Source organism: Chinchilla lanigera, unplaced genomic scaffold (genome assembly GCF_000276665.1).
Source record: "Chinchilla lanigera isolate Chin_1 unplaced genomic scaffold, ChiLan1.0 scaffold00144, whole genome shotgun sequence".
Classification (NCBI taxonomy): domain Eukaryota; kingdom Metazoa; phylum Chordata; class Mammalia; order Rodentia; family Chinchillidae; genus Chinchilla; species Chinchilla lanigera.
The window spans coordinates 2,898,648-2,920,215 of record NW_004955545.1 but is presented as its reverse complement, the minus strand read 5'-3'; the positions used below and the strand labels follow the sequence as shown (position 1 = coordinate 2,920,215).

Here is a 21,568-nt window from a genome sequence, read left to right as displayed (position 1 = left end):
GGGGGGTGGGCGGGGCCAGAACGGGAAGCCAAGCAGGTGAAGGTAGCCCCCAGCGGGGCCATGGAGAGCCAGGAAGTTAGGGTCCCCAAGTCACATTCCATTCTAGGACCCCTGTCTGGCTTTCTCTCACCTTCTTCATCTCTCCGTGCCTCAGTTTCCCCTCACCAAGTGAAATGGAGAGGTCAGGGCTTCTGAGAGCCCAGCAAATAGTTCTGCTGAGAAAGCTTGGGTAATTAAACTTCAATTCACTATGCTAATGTTCCATGATGACCACATGGTTCTGCCTCAGCAGCGGTTTGGGGAGTGCCCACTAATTTGGCCAGTTTTGTGAGCAGCTCTGCCAGCATTTCATTAAAGCCTGAGGAGGGAGGGAGCAGGGCCCACCAGGGACCAGCGCTCCTTTCTTTGGAGACAGTGGACTGACCCTAGCAAGGGGGATAGTGGTGAAAATACCGGAAAGACCTCTCCAAACACATGGTGAGGAATCCTGGAGATCTCCTTAGAGGGAGAGAGGGATTTGGGTGGCAGGCAGGGAGGGCAGGAGTTACGTGCACTCCTCGTGTCAGATAGACGAGGGGGCTATCTCGGTTGGAAGCACTGTCTGTGACTAAATGTGAGAGTCTTAGTTGACCACTAGCTCAGAGCCAGGGCTGGGGGAGGGAGGAACGGCATCAGTACATAAAGAGTCCTGCTCAAAGGGGCAAGGCTGTCCTGGGCCTGGGTGGTAATTGACCGTGTCTAGTGCAGAGAGCTAGAGAGTTTATTAAACACAGATTCCTGGCCTCACCCTCCAGACTCTGATGTGGTTAGTCCCAAGGGAGGCTTACGAATCTGCCTTTCTAACAAGCTGCTGGTTCATGGTCCACACTTTTAAGAAGCACTCACATGGGCAACAGTGTGAACGCCTCTCTCTCTGCCTTCAGCGCATGCAGTTCGCAGTCTGCACAGCTCTCCCCAGCTGCCTCTGGGCTCTAAGGGCAGAGAATCTCAGGGGTCCTTTGGAAGTTCCCCTAGCGTCTTCCTGTGCAGAAAGGCTGTGGCGTGCTCTCTCAGGCATATACTGTGGCTCCTGGTTCACTCTGGCTCTGAGCAGGCACAGACCCACTCAATATGTCATACCCTACAAGACACCTGCACCCCACAACCCGCCCCTGGACTGTCCTGCTTCTGGATCCCAACAAGGGCAGACATTTTTAGCTGGGCTCAAACTCCTCCCAACATGCTCTCTCTGACCTCCCCGCAAGTTCTGTCCCTGGCACAACAAGAATTCCAACCCCCTGCCCTCCTCCGAAGAAACAAATCCTGAACATTGGTGTGAGGCCCATGTCTCCCATGGTCTCCACTTCCACCGCCACCAGGGACCAGCCACCTCCAACCCTAAAGCCAGGGGTGCTGCCCTAAAGCCTGCCTCTGTCCTGGCTCAAATTACTTTCCCAGTGGCGATGGGTCTTGGACTTCTGGGTTTACAGACATGCTTAAGAGCTGCTGAAAACTCAGAACCATCTCCCTAGAAAAACACATGCACAGAACTGCACCTGTAGTTTGAGGGCTCACAGACCTGCAGAGTCCATGCAAGGGCCTAGATTAAGGCACGGCCCTGGGAGAGTGGTCATCTGATTCTGGTTCCAGGCAGTCCCACTTGGGAGGTAGGGATTAGGATAATCTCATTGCTTGCTGTTCTTAGAAAGAGGACTCTGTTGTAGCCACCTTCTAGATTTATTTATGCAATGCAATTTTTTTTGTATTTATTCATATTTCCTGCTAAGGATAAGAAGATATTTCATCATAAATCTGACTGGGCAGATTATTAGAGGGCTCCCCGGTCTATCAGGTGGCTGGAATTGTTGCTCTGTCCTCATGCATAGTGGAAGAATGACAGTCACAGTCCTGTGGTGATTTAGAGAGGTGGTAGGTGCTAGAGACTGGAGATGGGTCACAGCCCTGGGGATGGGGTGTTCAGCCCATTCCAGAATGCCACTGAGCATGTGGGTCCAGATGCCTGTGGAACCCAGAGCTGGAACCTGCTGGATGTGGAGCTGCCCCTAAGCCGTACCCAGGATCCTGGGGTGACCCTGGCACCCCTCAAGCCCTGGACACAGTATGCAGTGTTTGTTCGGGCCATCACACTGACCACTGCTGAGGACAGTCCCCACCAAGGGGCCCAGAGCCCCATCATCTACCTCTGGACCCTGCCTGCAGGTAGGCATTTGGACAGGACCAGAGATGCCGACCTCCTAATGAGAATGGGGGATCCAGGCATCAGAAACAGAATCGGGAACACTGCACACCCGGCCACAGAGATCTGGCTGGGAGATCAGAGGCCTTTCTCCAGGGAAGACTGGCGGGGGGAGGGGGGGCATTTGTCTAGGTCCTAGGGAAGCTGAGGTTGGACCATTTCGGTGAACAGCCGAGTGAACTCAAGGGCCTTGGAAAAGGACAGAATGCTGATTTCTAGGAAGGGAGACCGAAGGTCACCTATTCCTGGGGAGAAAGACAGGTGTCCCCGAGGGAGGGGCTCATTACCAGACATACAGTGTTCAGAAGGGGGACCCGTGGCCCGATTTGTACCCTCCTCACATGCCCAGCGCCTACCGTGCCCCAAGACGTCATCTCCACCTCCAACTCCTCCTCCCACCTCCTGGTGCGCTGGAAGCCACCCACCCAGCGCAACGGAAACATCACTTACTACCTGGTGCTTTGGCAGCGACTGGCAGAGGACGGCGACCTCTACCTCAACGACTACTGCCACCGCGGTGCGCAGGGAGGCGCGCGGTCCGAAGCAGGGAGGAGTGGGGAAGGCGGGCCGCCAGGGCTCTGAACGACCTCCTCTCCCGGCCAGGCTTGCGGCTGCCCACCAGCAACCACGATCCCCGCTTCGACCGCGAAGACGGGGACCTGGAGGCCGAGCTCGAGCCAGGCTGCTGTCCCTGCCAGCACGCCCCTCCTGGGCAGGTCCTGCCCGCGCTGGAGGCGCAAGAGGCCTCGTTCCAGAAAAAGTTTGAAAATTTTCTGCACAACGCCATCACCATCCCCAAGTGCGGCCGGGCGCGTGAGCGGGACGGGTCCAACGGGCGGGTCCCGCGAGGGGCGGGTCTCTACGGGCGGGGCCTGTGAAGGGCGGGTCTGCTCTGGACAGGTCCTGCTGGAGAGACCCGCGAGGGAGCGGGGCTGTGCGGGTGGGGCCTCGCTTCCGTGGGTGCGGCCAGGGCTGTGGGCGGGTTTGGAGGTGGGGCTTGGCCGGAGAGACCCCTGGGCGCGTTCCAGTTGGGACTGATAGGGCCTCCCTGGCCTCCCCAGACCCCCTTGGAAGGTGACGTCCATCCACAGGAACCTCCAGAGGTGAGCTGGGTGAGGTCTGGACACCGGGAAATGGGCTCCGTTGACCGACCAAGACTCTGACTTGCGGCTTCCCCAGGGACGAAGGGCGGCACCGCCGGGCTGCTGGAACCCCCAGACCAGAGGGCAACAGCTCGGATTTTGAGATCCAGGAGGACAAGGTCCCCCGAGAACGAGCGGTGCTGGGCGGCTTGCGCCACTTCACGGAATACCGGATCGACATCCACGCTTGCAACCACGCGGCGCACACCGTAGGCTGCAGCGCGGCCACCTTCGTCTTCGCGCGCACTATGCCCCACAGTAGGTGGCCCCCACACTTTCTGCGCCGCCACTGATCCCAAGGACCCTCTCCAGTCAGTGCCCTAACTAGCGGGTCTGACCTCATTCCAGAAAGAGTTTGAAAACTTTCTGCACCACGCCATCATCATCCCTGAATTTGGGTGCGCGTGCCCTCGGAACGGGCTCAGTGGGCGTGGCCTGTGAGAGACGGGTCTATGGGTGAGGCTGGGGCGTGGCCTGCGAGACCCAGACGCAGACCTTCCTCTGCCGCCCCGCACATTCCTTTAATCCCAGAGTTTGGGTTTGAACAGGCGCGCTAGAGAGGAAACGCTTGTGGCCTGCTTCCCAGATCGCCCCCTCCTGCAGGAGAGGCCGACGATATTCCAGGCAAGCTGGCCTGGGAGGCGGCCAGCAAGAGCAGCATCCTCTTGCGTTGGCTTGAGCCACCTGACCCCAATGGACTCATCCTCAAGTATGAAATCAAGTACCGCCGCTTGGGAGAGGTAGGCACACTGGGGCAGCCCCATCCCAGCTCCGTTTTGTCCTCCACCTCCTTCCCAGCCAGATCTTCTGTGCTACCCTCAGGAGGCCACGGTGCTGTGTGTGTCCCGTCTGAGATATGCCAAAGTTGGTGGGGTCCAGTTGGCCCTGCTGCCCCCTGGAAACTACTCTGCTAGGGTTCGGGCCACCTCACTGGCTGGTAATGGCTCCTGGACAGACAGTGTCGCCTTCTACATCCCTGGCCCAGGTACGCAGGTTTGCATCCCCAAACAGCCCACCAGAGACCCCCTGCACCCCTTCCCTCCCATCCCCATCTCCCAGTGCTTAGAAAGAAGCAGCTCCTATCATGTCAGCCTTTGGCCCTATCTTCTGTCCCCTCTGACCACCAGAGGAAGAGGACTCCGGGGGCCTGCATGTCCTCCTCACTGTCACCCCCGTGGGGCTCATGCTGCTCATCATTCTTGCTGCCCTCGGATTCTTCTACAGCAGAAAGAGGTGATGGCAAGCCCTGGTTCCCACTTGCTCCCGCCCGGGGCCTTGGTCTGTCAGTGCACTCAGGGTGGTATAGATCACGCAGCAGAAGGAACCTCCTTAGAGTCAGTGGCTCTTCCCTTAGCACAGAGGAGACACACCTCTCCACTAGGGTGACCACTCACCCTGCTTAGTTTGAGATGGCCTCATTCCAGAAAAAGTTTGAAAACTTTCTGCGCAACGCCACCACCATCCTTGAATTCAGGTGTGTGTGTGCTTGCTTTTGGCAAGACAAGTCCTGTATCCCCAAGAAACCCCTCAGTCTGGGCACACTGGGACTGTCAGTTGCCACACTCTGCCCAAGCTGAAAAAAACAAAGCATGTCCTGCTATCCCAGGGATGAAGCAAGAGACCTCAGGATGTGTCCCAGGACACTTGATATTAGATTCCTCTGGGGCTAAGTGCAAGAGGGAAGTGGGGGCAGCACCCTGATTAGCTAGATCCTGAAGACAACCTAAGGGGACAGGAGACCTTCTGCTTCTGTGTCTACCTGTTCCCTGCCTGTTACATCCCAGGAAGGGACCATAACCAACTTGGAAAGTATTAGCGGCCCTAGGGAGTGGTCAATAACCCCTGTCTCAAGATATCCTTCTTCCTTGTCCTCTGGCATTGCTCATTCCTTTTTGAAGACCCTTTCAGCCTGACCCCTTACCCCTGTTGCAGAAATGGCACCCTGTATACCTCTGTGAATCCGGAGTATCTCAGCGCTTCTGACAGTAGGTCTGGGGATGGGTGGACAGGGGATGTGGGAAAGGAGACTAGAGAGAAGGAAGGGACAACTTCCAGGAGACCTTTCTGAAGAGGTGGCCTTAGGACCAGAGTGCTTTAGAAGCAGAGGCCAGGAGTGGGTGGAGGCGTGGCAGAGAGAGCAGCTCCTGGCCTTGTGACCTCCACTTCCTCCCAGTGTACGTCCCTGATGAGTGGGAGGTGCCCCGGGAGCAGATCTCCATAATCCGGGAGCTGGGCCAGGGCTCTTTCGGGATGGTCTATGAGGGTGTGGTGAAAGGACTCGAGGCTGGAGAGGAATCCACGCCGGTGGCCCTGAAGACAGTGAATGAGCTGGCCAGCCCACGGGAACGCATTGAGTTCCTCAAGGAAGCTTCTGTCATGAAGGCATTCAAGTGTCACCATGTGGTAAGGAAGGGCTAGGACACTGTCAGGGTCAGAATTAGGATACAGGTCATGAAGTAAGAGGGAAAGGGTCAGAGATGGACACCACCAAATTAAGGGTTGTGACTGTGGTTATGATTCTAATGGGGCAGAAGACATGGTTGGGGTCAGAGTCAAACAGGTTCACAGTAAGGCCATAATAGGTTCATGGCTAGAGCTGAGATCGGTCATGATTGGGAATCAATATTGAGTGTGCAGAGGGGCCAAGGTCATGATTGTAATGATAGGTGTGACCCAGTTTATACGCTGGGGTTGGGTCACCAATCATGATTCGTGTTGTGGTCATGGTTGGGGTTAGGATCAGGTTGGTGTGGGGGTCATACTGTGGTCATAGCAGGTCACAGTTTGAGCCAGGTAGACGGAGGGGTGATGGGTGGAACTGCAACCAAACTCTGTGTCGTCCATCCCAGGTGCGTCTCCTGGGAGTGGTGTCTCAGGGCCAACCAACTCTGGTCATCATGGAGTTAATGACCCGTGGGGACCTTAAGAGCCATCTCAGATCTTTACGGCCTGAGGCAGAGGTGGGGACCAGGAAGACCCTGGGCCAGGAGGTTGGAGAGTTTGAGAAAACTTGAGCACGCTGTGGGGGAGGGGGCTGTTCCTGGGTTGGGACAAAAATGTAGGCTTCTTCACCAACCCTTCTCTTGGCTCTAGAACAACCCTGGGCTCCCACAGCCAGCACTAGAGGACATGATGCAGATGGCCGGGGAGATCGCAGATGGTATGGCCTACCTGGCCGCCAACAAGTTTGTGCACCGAGACCTGGCAGCCCGCAACTGCATGGTGTCCCAGGACTTTACTGTCAAGATTGGGGGTACAGAGGATACTAGGCAGGCTGGGGAGGCAAAGGGTGCCAGGCAGATGAGGGCAACCTGAAGAGTAGAAACTCCCTTAGTGAGGCACAGGGGCCTAGGCCTGGCCTGCAGCTCTGCTCCTGAAACCCTGTAAGAACTATGCATGTCACCCCACCCAGATCTCAGTCCCCTTGTCCAAGACAGAGGAATTTGGATGGGGTGAGTGCTGAGGTCCTTTCAGCCCTCATCTCCCAGGATTCTTGGAGACTGTAAAGGTGGAAGGGGTGGCAGAGGCACTCCGGGGGCAGAGTCTGATGTGGGACTCCCATGTCCCCTCCACTGTCACCTTCCAGACTTTGGGATGACCCGGGACGTGTATGAGACAGACTATTACCGAAAGGGTGGGAAGGGACTGCTGCCCGTGCGCTGGATGGCCCCTGAGTCCCTCAAAGATGGAATCTTCACCACCCACTCAGATGTCTGGTAGGGCCTGGTAGAGCCAGAGGGCTCTGGGGATATGGAAGCGGCATCTAGGGAAGTGACCTGGGCCACTCCCCTTCCTGGGGATGTGCTGAATGGTCTGAGGGTGCTGGACTCAGGCCCTCCTGTATGTCTTCCAGGTCCTTTGGTGTGGTGCTCTGGGAGATTGTGACTCTGGCTGAACAACCCTACCAGGGCCTGTCCAACGAGCAAGTGCTCAAGTTTGTCATGAACGGCGGGGTCCTGGAGGAGCTAGAGGGCTGTCCCCTTCAGCTGTGCGTCACTCCAGTTCCCTTCCTTAGCCCTTCTCTGCCCCTAGCCCTCCCTATGGTTCTGGTTCACATCCTCTAAGGCTTCTGCAGCCCCCGCTGTGAGCCCTCCATAGCTGAACACATACTGTGTCCGCACTTGCTCCACTGGGGCACTCATGCCTCGGGGATCATGCCTCAGGATCCCTCCTACTGACCCTCCCAGTGCAGGAGAAGGGGGTGTAGCTTGGGCTCTGGGCCTCCTCTGATGCTGTCCTCACCCCCTATCAGGCAGGAGCTGATGAGCAGCTGCTGGCAGCAGAACCCACGCCTGCGCCCCACCTTCACTCAAATCTTGGACAGCATACAGAAGGAGCTGCGGCCCTCCTTCCGCCTCCTTTCCTTCTACTATAGTCCAGAGTGCCAGGGGGGCTGTGGCCCCCAGCCCACCACTGATGCAGAGCCCAACTCCCCTCCAACTTCGAAAGAGGTTTCAGACTGCAGCCTGCAAAATGGGGGTCCAGGGCACTGAGGGACACCCCCTTCCCCACTGCCTGGCCTCCCATGGGTATAGAGAAGGGGAACAAGCCTTCCAGCTCAGATAGGGCATGGGGTGGTTGAGAGTGGGACAGAGACCAGACGGGGGCAGCCAGCTCAGACTCTACTCCCAGGGAAGCAGGTAAGGCCCCAGAAGGAGTAGTCACAAGACCATGGACAGGCGTTTACTGCCCCTGGAGAGCCTACCCCCGGCTTTGGATCTCTTGTGCATATCTGGGGCCATCAACGTGCTTGAAAAAAGATGCGCGTTCCGAGCCAGACTAGGAGGCCTCCGTCTGGGCGCGGATCCTGGGGGAGGATGTCCACATCACCGCCTGTTCACCTTGGTCACCTCCTCCCCTCTGCCCTACATATTGCAAGATGGGAGCCTGTGCGCACCCCTTTCTCTCCCCTCGCCCCAACCAGGGACCCCATGCTTGGTGCTCCTCCTCTCTCGTCCCCTGAGGCATCCCTTGGTGCACGTTCGCCCCTTTTCCCAGGCTTCCCCTCATTATTGGCCTTGGATCATTAAGGGCTTTAAGAGCCTTGTCTTTCTGCTTCCCCTCACCCACTGCCACCTCCCCACCCTCTGCCTCTCAAGGGGAGACTGGAAAACGCACAATAAACGCCGAAGTCTCTTGGTACCCTGGTTCTGGGCAGCCCATTATCTCTCCATCTGTGTGGCGTTAAGACCAGATGAACTTCCTCTCTCCCTCCTTTGGGACTGGAGGTGGTGACCCTAAGGCGGTGATACAGGATAAATACACTGCTGTCAAACACCACATGCATGAGGACCTGAGCAGCCAGGGTTGCCATGGCAGTGAGACACCACAGTCTTGCTGTAATCTCTGCTCAGGGCCAGAAGTGGCTGAGCCCAGCAGGGAAACTTTGTATCTGGCCGGAGCCAACCGGTCACCCACATCTCATTTTTGCTTTGTCCCTTGCTGTATCTGGCCACTGGGCAGGCATTTCCTCCCATGAAATCACAGGGTAGAATATGAAGTGGGGGTGGGGTCCGTATGACATCACCTGTCCACGTCAGATCTCCTGCCACCCAGGGCAGGGACACTCTCCAGAGCAGAGTCTGTGTCTCCCTGTGGTTATTCCTATGCCAGTGGGCCTGAGTCTCAGCATGTCTCCTGAGGAGAGAGATATGTTGTCACTGGCCCAGAAAGCCAGGTTTTCTAGGCTACTATGTCAGTGCCAGGGGTCTGCAGGTGCATGTGGAGGGGTGAAGCAGAAGGGCTGGTCACGGCTCAGGGCTTTCCTTTGTGCTGGTGCTGGGGATCAAAGCTAAGGCCGTGAACATGCTACATGCACCCATGAGCTGCACCCTGACCCCCCAGGGTTCTTTAGTTTCCTGCATTCAGGTCCTCTGGGCCACAGCACCTGAGCTGCCCACCACCCACTGCCACATGTGCTGAGCACCCCTGCTTACTTCAGTAGCTGCTTTGCACACCGTAGCGCTACCAGGCAGGGCCTGAGGGGACAGGACATGAATCTGGGTGAAGCCATGGCTACCGCATATCCTGTTCCCCTAACAAGGTCAGCGTCTAGCTAGGACCACCTGTGTGGAGCGGCTCCCTCCATTCACGGCTCTTGACGGGCACGGACGACTGAAGCAACAGTGACCCCTGATGGTTGGCAGTAGAACTGCAGCTACGGGAGAAGAGCCAGGGGCGGTTGTTTCCCGGTCCCCAATCCCCCTTCTATTTGTTGCTGGTCTCTCTGAGGCCCCTGGGAGAGTGGAAGGGAGGGAACTCCTTACAGCAGCCCTGGACCTGAGATGTGCACACTCACACAGGGCACACCGGCACACCTACTCCTGCACACACCTGGAGGAGGGTGCAGCAATGGGGTCAACCCCTTCCCCTCCAGACCCCCAACCCTCCTTCCTGAGCAGTGGCTGTCAGGGAGGGTTCGTCACAGGCACGGGAAGGAGCTGCAGGAAGAAAAGATGGTTTCAGAAATACTATCTAGGCTCACCCTCCCAGGCTGAGGGACGGCAGGTGGCCCAGAAGATCTGAGTGTAATGTGGGGAAGCTCATAGACAAACTCTGTTGCCACCCATGTCCCAGAAAAGAAGATTTGCCACGATAGCAAGTGAGTTGGAGGTTGGGCATCAGAAGGGACCTCCTCATATACGGGGAAGCTGTGTAGAGGGGAGATGTGTGTTCTCACTTAGGGACAGCTGGAGGCAGACGGGAGGTGACCTGGAGGGAGAAATGGAAACCTCCCACAGAGGGGGAAGGCTAAACGCAGTGACTAAGAGGGAAAGTCCAGGAGCACCCTTCCTGGCCCCTCCTCTCTTCCAGATCCAGACAGAATTTGAACATTAATAATTCAATAACCTCCAGCTGGCTGGAGGGCGGAGGATGGAGTAGACAGATGAGCCTAAGAGAACGGTATGTCTACCATCCATCTCCTCAGAACCGTCTCTGCGGCTGGTGACAGGCCTAACCACCTAGGCGAGAGTGCTGGGGGTTATAGGTCTCATGTCCCCCTCCTGCCAAGCTTGAAAACAACTGATGTGCCTCTGCAGAGGAAAGGAGGACAGGATGGGCAAGAGGCCTGGGGACCCAGGGGATGGGGGTGGGGCTGGTCTGGAATTAGGAAAGCCAGGCATCCATGGAGGCTGGATCAAGTGGGGCATCCTCAGCCCAGCTGGGTGTAGTGGTGCACCCCTGTGATCCCAGCTGAGGCAGGAGGATCGCCATGAGTTTGAGGCCAGCCTGGCCTATATAGTGAGTTTGAGGCCAACCTGGACTACATGGAGAGACCATGTCTAAAAAAAAAAATCTGAGCATGGTGATACATGCCTGTGATCCCAGCATTTAGGAGACTGAGGCAGAAGGATTGCCTTGAGTTTGAAGTGAGACCCTGTCTCAAAAAAAACCAAAACTGTAGAGCATCCACAGCTTCAGTTCCTCTAGCTTTTGCAGCCAAAGTGGTCCCTGGCTGTCACTGCATGGGAGGAAGAACAGGGTAGAAGAACTCGAGAGAGCAGCATCCCACCTTCCTCTTGGCCAAGTCCCCACCCACCCACCAACCCATAACACTGCTCCTTCCACATCCTAGAGAGCTTGGATAGGAGGCACCAGGTCGTAAATACCCAGGAAGCCCTCTCTGGAGCAGAAACTGTGGGCCTTCCCCCAGCTTAGCTGGGGAAGTGGTAGAGGAAGTGGCTTTGAACACATTGTGGAAGCCTCGGCCTATGAGTGGTTTGCCTTCTCTAACTTTCTGTTAGAGGCTAAGGACAAGACAGATGTTGATACAGGACAACTACCCACAGCAAAGACTTCCTCTTTCCAGCCAGAGCTTCTACACACAACCCAAAAGGGATACCCTGCCTGCCCTCAGGCATGAGATGGGATTGTGGCTTCCTTCCATCCCTGGGAAGCTGCCAGATTGAACGCTGGCACCCTTTTTTGCCCACCACTGAGTGGCTTGCACCAACCCAAGTCAACCCCTGGGTATCTGCCATGAAATTGGGTCACTCAGGTCAGAACTGAGTGACCATTAGGGTAGGATCTTCCCCCTCTGAAGAGTGGAGGAAGTGACTTTAAACATGCACCATATCCAGAAAACAGGCAGCTGGGGTCTGGAGGTGGAGTTAGACCAAGGATGCTTGAAAGTGCCCAGGGCAGAGCCCATGTGAAGGACACTTAGTGAGCCTGAGTATACAGTGAGGGCAGAGGTACTTGATCAGCCTCCATATAGTCAGAGCAGAGCTGCCCGGTGAGTCTGAGTACACACTCAAGGCAGAGGTACTTGGTGAGCCTGTACTGTCAGGGCAGATGTGCTTGGTGAGTCCCCGTTCACAGAAACGGCAGAGGGGACTTAATATGCCCAAGTTCACAGTCAGGGCAGAGGGCACTAGTGATCCCGTTCACAGTGAGGGCAGAGTACTCACATGTTGCTCTGCCTATTCAGGGCAGAGTGTATTTGGGGGGCCCAGGTTCTCACTTCCATTGAATGTTACCAGAAGTAAATCTCTTCAAAGGGGCCACCGATGAAGAACCTGCCTGACCTTGCTGTTCAGGTCCACGGTGGCACGGGGCAAGCGTGCCAGGAGGGCTGGGCCCCTCAGGAGCGGGTGCCTGTGGCCCGCAAGTCTGGCCCCCCAGCTCTGAGGTACTTGTCCTCTCCTAAGCCGGAGGCCCAGCCCCGGGACGGGAACTCTGCGGACTGAGCAGTAATCCCCGCCACTCCCACCTGCCCCTCTTTGTGGCAGGAGACTGGACGTCGGGGCAGTTTGGCCCCTGACCCTGGGTGCAGCCTTCATCTTCCTCGCTGCCGCCCCGGAAGAGGAGCGGGAGGGACGGGGCACGGGGACCAAGGTCCCAGCACCGAAGGAGTCGGGGCCAGTGCTGGGCCGTGCGTTCCTTCCCTCCTCTCCCCACCCACCCAAATGCAAGCCCATTCTCCAGACGGGGAGGGAAATGGAGCTGGAGTGGGGAGGGAGACAGCGCACATGGCAGCAAGATGAGGACACCAAGGCCCACCCCAGCCCCTTTGATCTGTGTGGCTTTGGCCCCCCCAAACACCCTTCTTGTGAGCCACAGCAGTGAGACTTTGCTCAGTCATTTCTGGAGATGAAATGGGGATCCCTTGCTGAGGGAGCAGAGGGCCCACGCAGCCACCTCTCGGGTGGTGTCAAGTGTGTCCTTGCCAGTACCAGACAGGAGGGAGGTAAACACAGGCGCAAGGAGAGAGAAGGCAGAAGGAAAGGAAGCCGGAGAAGACCAGGTTGGAGGGCCAGAAGGACATCTGAGGCCGCAAAGAAGCCTCTGCAAGAAAGACAGAAAAGACAGAGGTTGACACCGGGTCACACAGGAAGTGGAGCTGGAGGAGGGGCCTCCTCTCCTCAAACCTCAGTCCCAGAGAGCCTTGACCACAGTGGAAGTAGGAGAAGGCGCAATGACTGTGGGACCAGGGTGGGAGGCCCAGGCAGGCAGGGTGGCCTCTTTGGGAACCAGAAGTTCCTCAGGGAGGAACCTCTTGCAGAAAGGACAAAAGCTGAAATAAGATAATGGTTGCCAAGTGCTTTGTAAGCTGTGGAGCACTACAGAGATTATTGTCATCGTTATCTAATTGTGAAATCATTTAAAAGATGCTGCAGCAGTACATTTGGACCCACGCATAGATGACTGTGACGAACTGCAGAGTAAGGAGTAGGCTACAAATAGTGTAAAGGATGCCGTTGTTCACGTTCCCAAACTCAGAAAAGTGTCTGGAAGCATGAATCTACATCTGGACAGGGGGACTGTGAATGATTTATGTCTTCTTTTTGCTTACCTATATTTTCTCCTTATGTTTTTTAAAGAACATACATTATTCATATAGTGAGAAACAAGAAATTTGCTTTTAAAGGAATAAACTACTGCCCAGAGGGTCGCGGTGCATGGCTCAGGATGGGAGAGGGTGCCAGCCCCTAGCCTGTGCTCTATAGAGAGCCCTTCCTGGTCCTCGTCAGGGCCCAGGAAGTGTATATTTGTAATCCCATGAAAAGTTATTGGAATTCTAATGAGTTAATTCCAATCTACTACATCCAGTGCAACCCATGGTGAGAATACACACTAAGGCATATTTGCAGTTATGGGGAGCTAAGGGGTCCTGAGTCCAGCCACGATGATGGCTATCCAGAACAAAGGCCTCAACCCAAGGCCAAACCCGGGTTTTGTTCATTCATGAAGAAGGGAGTGGCTTGAGGATGAGTGACTCAGAATGGCGGGAAGTAGGTGAGTGCTGTGTGCTGGGCTAGGTAGGAGGCCTGAAATCACCTCTGCAATATGCAGAGAAGGATCTGCAGAAAGAGTAATTTGCATGACACAACTGAGGTAGTATGTGATGTTTTGGTGTCAGTGCTTCAGCTCTGATGTGTAATCTTTCAAGCCCCAGGAAGTCATAGCCTTTATCTGAGGCTCCATCCCAATCAACAGCGTGGACATTGGCTCTTCATCCTGCCTCGTCCCAGCTCACACAAGGGAACAAGAGGGTCGGGGAAACACTGCCTGCCATCTTCAAAGACTACACATCAGCACCTCAGCTGGACCAATATGCATTGCTTAAAGCCAATTGAAGGGATAAGGAAAAGTCCCAGCCAGCTCTGTGCATATCAATACATGGAAATAGGGTCAGGCTCAGCCAAAATGGAGACAACGGCTCCTCCTTCGAGAAGAGTCACCCAGGTGGTCCTCCACAGCGCTCTCTCCACCTGGCTGGGTACCATGGGGCCATGTCGCACACCTTCTCCAAGGACAGTTTCTCCTCCGCATCCTTGTATAAGCCAAGTCCATTTTCTTGGATTTAGGAGTGGCGGCCTATTTTTGTAACTTCATGATGCTTTCCAGCTGGGGAGACATAAAACAGGCAAAGCGAGAGAAAAGCACCTTCTGGAGATTCCTGGCAGCTCTGGGTGTAAGCCACGACAGACTGACAGCCCTCTGCTTACATAGCATTTTGGGCAGCAAAAGTGAGAGCAGGTGCCTCCATTGGGAGCTGCAGGATCTGCTGTCACCCATAGTGGCTCCAAGAGCCCAGAGTCTGGGTCCCCACACCCGTCCATTTCTCATACATGTACTGTGCCCACGGAGCAGGTGGCCTTCTTTTCCCATCTCTTCTCTTACTTCCTCACCCCTTTTCCTGGTCTGAGTGTGCATTCTCCACCCAAATCCTCCCCTGGGCTCCCACCAGGAAACACACCTCTCCCCGGCCACTCCCCTCCACCTACTCAACATGGGATCTAACACCCGTAATTTCTTACACTGGCTTTCTAATTCCAAAGTGCAGTCGTTTAAACCTGCGTTAGGGTGGGTGGCATCAGTGATCTGAGATAAAATGACTTGTCTGAGATCACACAGCCAGTTAATGGAGGTGCAGCCCTTTCTTCCCCCAGGTCTGAAAGGATAGCTGGGCTGTCTTCTCTTGTCCTTTAGTACCTGTCCTCTTCTTTCCTCCAGTACTAGAGACTGAACCCAGGGCCTTCACATTGTGCTACATCCGCATGCCTTGTGGCTAAGTTGCTTAGGCTGAGCTCAAACTTGCAATCCTCCTGCCTCAGCCTCCTAGAGTACTGGGATTACAGGTGTGCTCCACCACACCAAGCTTCATTCCTTGTCTTCAGTTCTAAATTGCTCCTACCCTCCCACAGGCCTTGCATTTAAGTCTCCCACTTTCCGCTACAACCTGCCCTTCCAGCCTCAGAAGATTCCTCAACCCCATACCAACCCCTTGTTTCACCCCTCTTAGGCTCTGCTACGTCTGCCTGTCACTAGACCTGGGACTTGCGCGGTCTGCCACTTGCTCCCATATCTGTTCCCACCCCCATCACCAGCCTCTGAGACACCTCTATGCTGTTGCTCTCTGCACCAACCACACACAGCCACATGGGGTAGTGTCAGGAGTTCCCCCAAGAACACAGAAAGCACCAGCTATGAGAAAGTGACTACTGGCATGAGCACCCTGAGACATCTGTGGGAAGAAACAACCACCCCACAGGCTGGGAGAGTAAGTGGGTGAGGTGGAGGTATGGGAGTCTGCAAACTTGGGGTTAGCCCTTTAGAGAGGGACCCAGATCTTGGAGAGGGTCCCCAGGGCAACACAGAAGGGAAGCAAACAGAAGAAGCAGCATCATAGAGCCAGGTGTGGTGGTGCACACCTGTAATCCCAGCACTCGGGAGGCTGAGGCAGGAGGATGGTTTCAAGTTCAAGACCAGCCTGGGCTATAAAGTGAGCTTAAGACCAGCCTGAACTGCATAGCAAAACCCTGTCTCAAAAAGACAAAAAGAAAGAAGAAGAAGGAGAAGGAGAAGGAGAAGGAGAAGGAGAAGGAGAAGGAGAAACAGCAGCTCTGTTCTTCTGTAGCACCCACCCTGGGCAGAACTTAACCGAGCCAGCTGACAAAGGAGCCTGGGAAATTTGCTGGCCGAGTTCAGCCCCAGCTTGCCACAGCAGAGCACAGAGGGGGCCTTGAGAGCGAAGAGACACGGGTAAACAAACAACATGCATGGTAGTTAGTACCTACTGTTAACACACCCAAAACACATGGCGTACCTACTTCCTGTCTGCACTTGACACACTTTTCTTCGGTGGGGGGACTTGGGGGTTGAACCCAAAGCATTCCTTCACACTGAGCTTTTTTATTTTTGAGACAGGTCTCACTAAGTTGCTAAGTGGTTTGGGCTGGGCTCAAACTTGTGGTCCTCCTCTCTCAGGCCCCAAGCACTGGGATCACAGACCTGTGCCACTACTCCCAGCTTGACACACACTTTAACACATAAAACAGCCTGACGGGCTTGATACTGAGGTGTTGCAGATGTGTCACAGTTGAGCAAACGGGCCCTACAGAAGTGAAATAACTTACCGCAGTTCCACTGCTAATGAACGGTCCACGTCAGGTCTGTCCCACCTTGTCCACTGCCTACCAGATGCCCACACAGGGCCAAGAGGGCTGTGGAGATGGGTCGAACACACCGTTATGAGTACCAATCCCAGGTCTGGGTGGCCCCGGTGCCAAACCATCTTTAGCACAGAGTGATGTGCTGAATGCCACTGTGGAAGAAGTCACAAAGAGAGGCAAGAACCACCCCCATCCTGAGGACCGTGATCTCCCAGAAGAGCGGGCAGGTAGACAAACAAGCACGATGTACCAGGGTGAGCCCTGCCGGAGCTGGGTATAAGCCAGGCACTTGAGGCCACTGTAAATGGAGGAAGGAGGGGGATGCAGCTCAGAACTCAACACTTCCCTGATCTAAACCCTGGGTGGCTCCCCAGGGCCAGTGAACTCAGGACAAAGCTCACAGGCAAGTGGCTCTCTCTGGCTTCATCTCTCTACCCTCCTGCCTCTCATACCCATGCCACCCCTGGGCATCCAGGCTTTCATCGCTTTTCTCCAGTACCTCAGGACCTCATCAGCTCTCCCATCTGGTTTCTCCTGGGGGCCACCTGCTCCTCCTTGAAACCAGCTTTTCCAACTGCTGCCTCTCTCTGGGGCCTTTCCTCACTTCTCTCCCTGGTCTCATCCAAGCAGAACGGACCCCTTCTCCTCCTTCCTTTTCCCCCCTTTTCTTTTCATGAGACAGAGTTTCAATATGTAATTCAAGCCGGCCTTGAGCTCACTAAGTAGCCCAGGCTGGCCTTGAACTCACAGCAATCCTCCTGCCTCTGCTTCCTGAGTGCTGGGATTACAGGCATGAGCCACCATGCCTAATTTTTAGGACCCCTCCTTTTGTTCCTCCCTCCACCCCATGCTGTCATCCTGAATTCCCTGGATTTGTTGACCTATGTGTCTCCTCTGACTCATCTCTCATTTATCTTTAGAGCCCTTGAAACCATCACAGGCTCCAGCACTTCACCGGTTTTGTTTTGTTTTGGTTTTGGGTTTTTTTGTGATTTTTTGTTTTGCTTTGTTTTTTTGTCTTTTTACTTTTTTTTTTTTTTTTTTGTCTTTTTGAGACAGCATCTCGCTACGCAGTTCAGGCTGGCCTTGAGCTCACTTTGTAGCCCAGGCTGGTCTCGAACTCACAATAATCCTCCTGCCTCAGCCTCCTGAGTGCTGGGATTACAGGTGTGCACCACCACGCCCAGCAACTTTACAGGTTTTGAATAGATGTTCTATGAATTAATGATAACAAACCAGCTAAGGTAAAGAGCACAGAAAGTAGCTCTCTTTCAATACCATGTTTAGAATCAGACCAGAACTGAATCTTAGTTAAATGTGCTCCCTAGTTTGTAAGAGCAAAGCTCTTTGGTAATTTACTTCTCCAGTCTCAGTTTGCCTCATCTGTCAAATGGAAAGTCCTCTGCACCCCTCACAGTGGAGCGCCTGACCTGAGACATCCGCAGCGCTTCTTGCTTGTCCTGGAAGTGGCCGGGGTGATGTTCACATCATGAATAAAGACTTCTGCCCCTGGGGCTGCAACAGGAAGTCTGCTCTGACTGCTGTGAGTCTTCCTCAGCCACTAAGTCTGTACTCCGGACCCTGCTAGCAGAGAGAGGGGAGGACCCTCCAATTTCCCCACCCCCTCTAGCCCTCTAGTCCAAGCCCTCCACTCTCTGAGGTCCTAGGTTTCTGCTAATATCTCCCTGCCTTGACACCACAGTATTTGGTTCCTTTTTTTTTTTCTTTGAGACAGAGTCTCGCTGTTCAGTTCAGGTTGGCCTTGAGTTCACCATGTAGCCCAGGCTGGTCTCAAACTTGCGGTGATCCTCTTGCCTCAGCCTCCCTAGTGCTGGGATTACAAGCATGCACCACCCCAGCTGGCCAGTTTTTGGTTCTTTGATAGATGAAGCATCACAGGTCCTTCAGAACATCTGGAGCTTCCTTGGGTTCTCTGGGGTCCCTTGAGACCACCAGAATATTCTCCATTTCTTCACTGGTTTTCCTCCAGGTAGTTGTGGAGCCTGACTCTCAGGTCACAGAGATCCTCTCCACAGTCTCTCCAGACTCCTAGGGTCCCTGGATCCCTTCTCCACCCCTCCTCAGCACCTCCAGGCGCTGCCAGCTCCAGCAACATCTGCATACGCAGCTGCGTGGAGTGGGGGCTGAGCTGCTCCAGCTGCTGCAGGACCCTTCCCCCCGCCCTCCTGCCTGTGCCACCCAGCCGCTTCTTCCCTTTGCCTTGCTGCAGTTCGGTCCAACAGCAAATTTAGCTGTGGAAACTCCTGCCGGCGAAATACCCACAGCGGGGGAGGAGGGAGTGAGGAGGGTCACTGATTTGGCCCAGCATTCGCTTCTCCTGGCCCTGAATGACTGCCTGCCTCCAGGCTCTGCCCGGCCCTCTCCGTCCAGGACTTTGGGAGTCTGCTCAGCTTTCAAGGCCCACCTGGATGCCTGAAAACTGCACTTTCCTGCCCTCAGTCACTGCAGTCTCTCTGTGGTCCTCTCTGCCCTCGAACTAAGCCCTTTGAGAGGAGAGGGCCAGCTCTGACAACTGGGAGCCGTTCCTGTTGTTGGCCCAGCCCAACCGGGGGTTAGCCCTGAGGTCTAACCCTCAGACCCAGAATCACTGACTGTTCCCATTGTGATGCTAAGAGCTGGCAGGAAACAAGGGAACAAACTAAAACTAGCTGGCCAGTGGCAGGGGTGGCACTTGTAGTCCCAGCGATGTGGGAGGTGGAGGCAGGAGCATGCCTTAAGCCTATGAGTTGAGTCAGTTAGGAAACAGGGCAAGATCCAGTCTCAGACACACACACACACACACACACACACACACTCACCAAGGGATAGGTTGTAGCTCAGTGGTAGAGAGCTTGTGTAGCCTGAGAGAGGCTTGGATTCAATTCTCAGCACCATGGAAGTAAGAAAGGAAGAAGGGAGGGAGAAAGGAAAGGAGAAAAAGAAAGAAGGACAGAAAGAGAGAGCAAGCCTCCAAGCTTCTGTATGTCAGATCCCATGAAGGCTGGCACCGTTTACTGACAGACTCTCACCACTGCCCTTCCACAGAATTATTTCCCCCACATCTCCATTCTCCAGGCAGGTGACTGAAGTATGGAGAGGTCAAGTAACTTCCTGGGTTTGCTGAAGAGCAGGGAGGAGGGCAGTAAAATGTCTCACATGCATGAGACAGTCCACAGCCTCGGAGCCACTAGGACTCTCCCAAGCTAGGGCTCTCCAGCTGAGATGTCAGAGCACAGACATCCGGGCAGCCACAGCCTGGTCGGCATGCCGACAATGATGTCGGTGGGTGGAGGAATCAGTGGTTAGTGGGTCTGAGAACCCTCTCTGCTTGGGCCCAGGCTTCCACATAAAGAGTGTGAGCAATCCTATCTTAAATGTTGCTACTGCAAGGATCACAAAGTGCACGAAAGTGGTGGGCACACGTTATGGTTTGTGTCTGCATGTCCCCCTAAAGCCTCATGCATTCCTGGAGCAGGCTTCTAGAGTTTATCATTAATTCATGGTCCAATGCTGGCATTATGGATGTGAGTGCTACACTTGCCCTGTGTCAGGTAGCTTGCATACAATGTAAGGGAGGGAAAGAGGCTTGCTCTTCCAGCTGCCGCTCCTCCCTTTGGCTCTTGTTGCTTTTGCTCTCCTCTGCCACCATGAACGATTGCCCCCTGCCATGTGCCACCCTACCTCGGAGCCAGCCAAGTATGGACTGAAACCTCCACAGACAGTGAGCTAAATAAACCTTTCCTTCCTTAATTTTGGGCATCAGATATTTTGTCTCAGCAACAAGAGAAAAGTAACCAAGACAGCACAGTTTCCAGAAGAGGGCTGTGCAGTACATTCTGGCCTTGGAGAGTTGAGAGGAGCCCTCGCATTTGAGTGAGCTCTGTGCCAAACTCCCTACTACCCGGTGATCAATGCTGAAGCAGTTGGGTATGGTGAAGCAGGCAGTCAGGTGCTGAAGGATGCTAACCAGGCTTCTCTCCTTGTTTTCAAACAGGAAAAAAGACAACTGATTTGAGGAAGGCTGGGGGTGGGCACTTAAGACCAAGCAGTCCTAATCCTCATGGTGTCTTCTTGCTCACGGCTAGAGGGTAGAGAAAGACCCCACACTGCAGGCCTTATGTCCAGAAGGCAGAATGCCAAGGTAGGTGACCAGAATTTCAGACTCCTCAGCAGAATTCTGGGGCTGGATGGGCCCCTGCACCCACTCCACAGCCTCCCCTCACTCTTTTCCAAACATCTGCAGCCCTGCCCTGCCTGCCCAGGCCTGGGTCACTGTCCCTACCTTCTGGACAGCAAACACAGTGACAGTAGCTGGCGGGCAGGCAGCTTGTTATGGCTTGTATGACTTGATGTCCCCCAAAGCCTTATGCCGTCATAGGTGGGGTTTTTCTGAGATGGGTGGATCTGGGGTGTGTGAGGCTGGGATTAAGGGTATCCCACCATGGGTCTGAGTGCTACCTGCCCCAAGGGTAGGTAATCTGGATGGAAAATAAGGGATAGAAAGAGAGCAGCTGGTGTCGCTGCTGCTGCTTGCTGCTCTGCTGTCTCCTTCCTGCTTGCCATGGACTATTTCTCTGCTGTGATGCCCTTCTGCCATGCCACCCTATTTTAGAGCCAGCTGACTACGGGCTGAAACTTCTACAAACTGTGAGTCAAATGAATCTTCCCTCCTTTAACTTTGGGTATCGAGTTGTTTGTCTCAGCAATGCAAAAAGTAACTGAGACACAGCTGCTTCTGTTTGCAGACAGGAGATGTGGGCCATGGCAGGGAGCCTGGTCCCAGGAAACTGCAGTGCACTAGGCTGTGGCCTGCACTGTCCCCCATGGAAGTTCCCCAGACCTTGAGTGGCTGGTTCCTTCTCACCAGTCACCTGCTCCCCAGGGGCCTTCCAAAAGTACCATCCATTCACACTCTGTGCTGCCACAACCTCATTGCACCCCCTGACATCACCTTTCTCGCTTGCCCTCTGGTTTACTGCCCTCTCCCTGGGAAGGCTCCACAGTTGGCTCTGCTGACAGCCAGGCCTCCATCTCTCAGTGTCACCCTGTTGTGATGACTATAATGATGCAAACCACCCCCAGCCTGAGTTCAAAGCACGGCACGGGGTCCCTGCTTGGTTTCTACACACAGTGGCTCCGGCTCCATTATTCCCATTGTTCAGATGAGGTCGCTGAACAGTCTAGAGGCCCATAAGATACAGCCCCACCACAGGGCCTCACTGTGATGAAGCTGAGGCTCAACAGACCCTGACTGCTATTCTCTTCCTGCAGTCATGTTGTTGGTGTAGAAA

At 54.8% G+C, this 21,568-nt stretch overlaps 1 protein-coding gene across 6 annotated transcripts in view; it reads left to right on the top strand.

Moving 5' to 3' along the window:
• Insrr (insulin receptor-related receptor) overlaps positions 1-8,525 on the top strand; it is a 16,645-nt gene extending 8,120 nt beyond the window's left edge. For 2 of the 6 annotated variants that reach the window (XM_013508212.1, XM_013508211.1), the window contains 15 exons: positions 1,961-2,199; positions 2,586-2,753; positions 2,840-3,035; positions 3,298-3,339; positions 3,416-3,636; positions 3,982-4,118; positions 4,201-4,363; positions 4,506-4,611; positions 5,311-5,363; positions 5,552-5,781; positions 6,228-6,368; positions 6,472-6,631; positions 6,965-7,094; positions 7,232-7,366; positions 7,631-8,525. In XM_013508212.1, the coding sequence (XP_013363666.1) occupies positions 1,961-2,199; positions 2,586-2,753; positions 2,840-3,035; positions 3,298-3,339; positions 3,416-3,636; positions 3,982-4,118; positions 4,201-4,363; positions 4,506-4,611; positions 5,311-5,363; positions 5,552-5,781; positions 6,228-6,368; positions 6,472-6,631; positions 6,965-7,094; positions 7,232-7,366; positions 7,631-7,871 (2,362 nt within the window). In that variant the 3' untranslated portion in view covers positions 7,872-8,525. Of the gene's footprint in view, positions 1-1,960; positions 2,200-2,585; positions 2,754-2,839; positions 3,036-3,297; positions 3,340-3,415; positions 3,637-3,981; positions 4,119-4,200; positions 4,364-4,505; positions 4,612-5,310; positions 5,364-5,551; positions 5,782-6,227; positions 6,369-6,471; positions 6,632-6,964; positions 7,095-7,231; positions 7,367-7,630 lie in introns of those variants that run through there. The other 4 variants (XM_013508215.1, XM_013508214.1, XM_013508213.1 and 1 more) reach the window with 4 other exon arrangements.
• Positions 8,526-21,568: the final 13,043 nt, after the last annotated feature.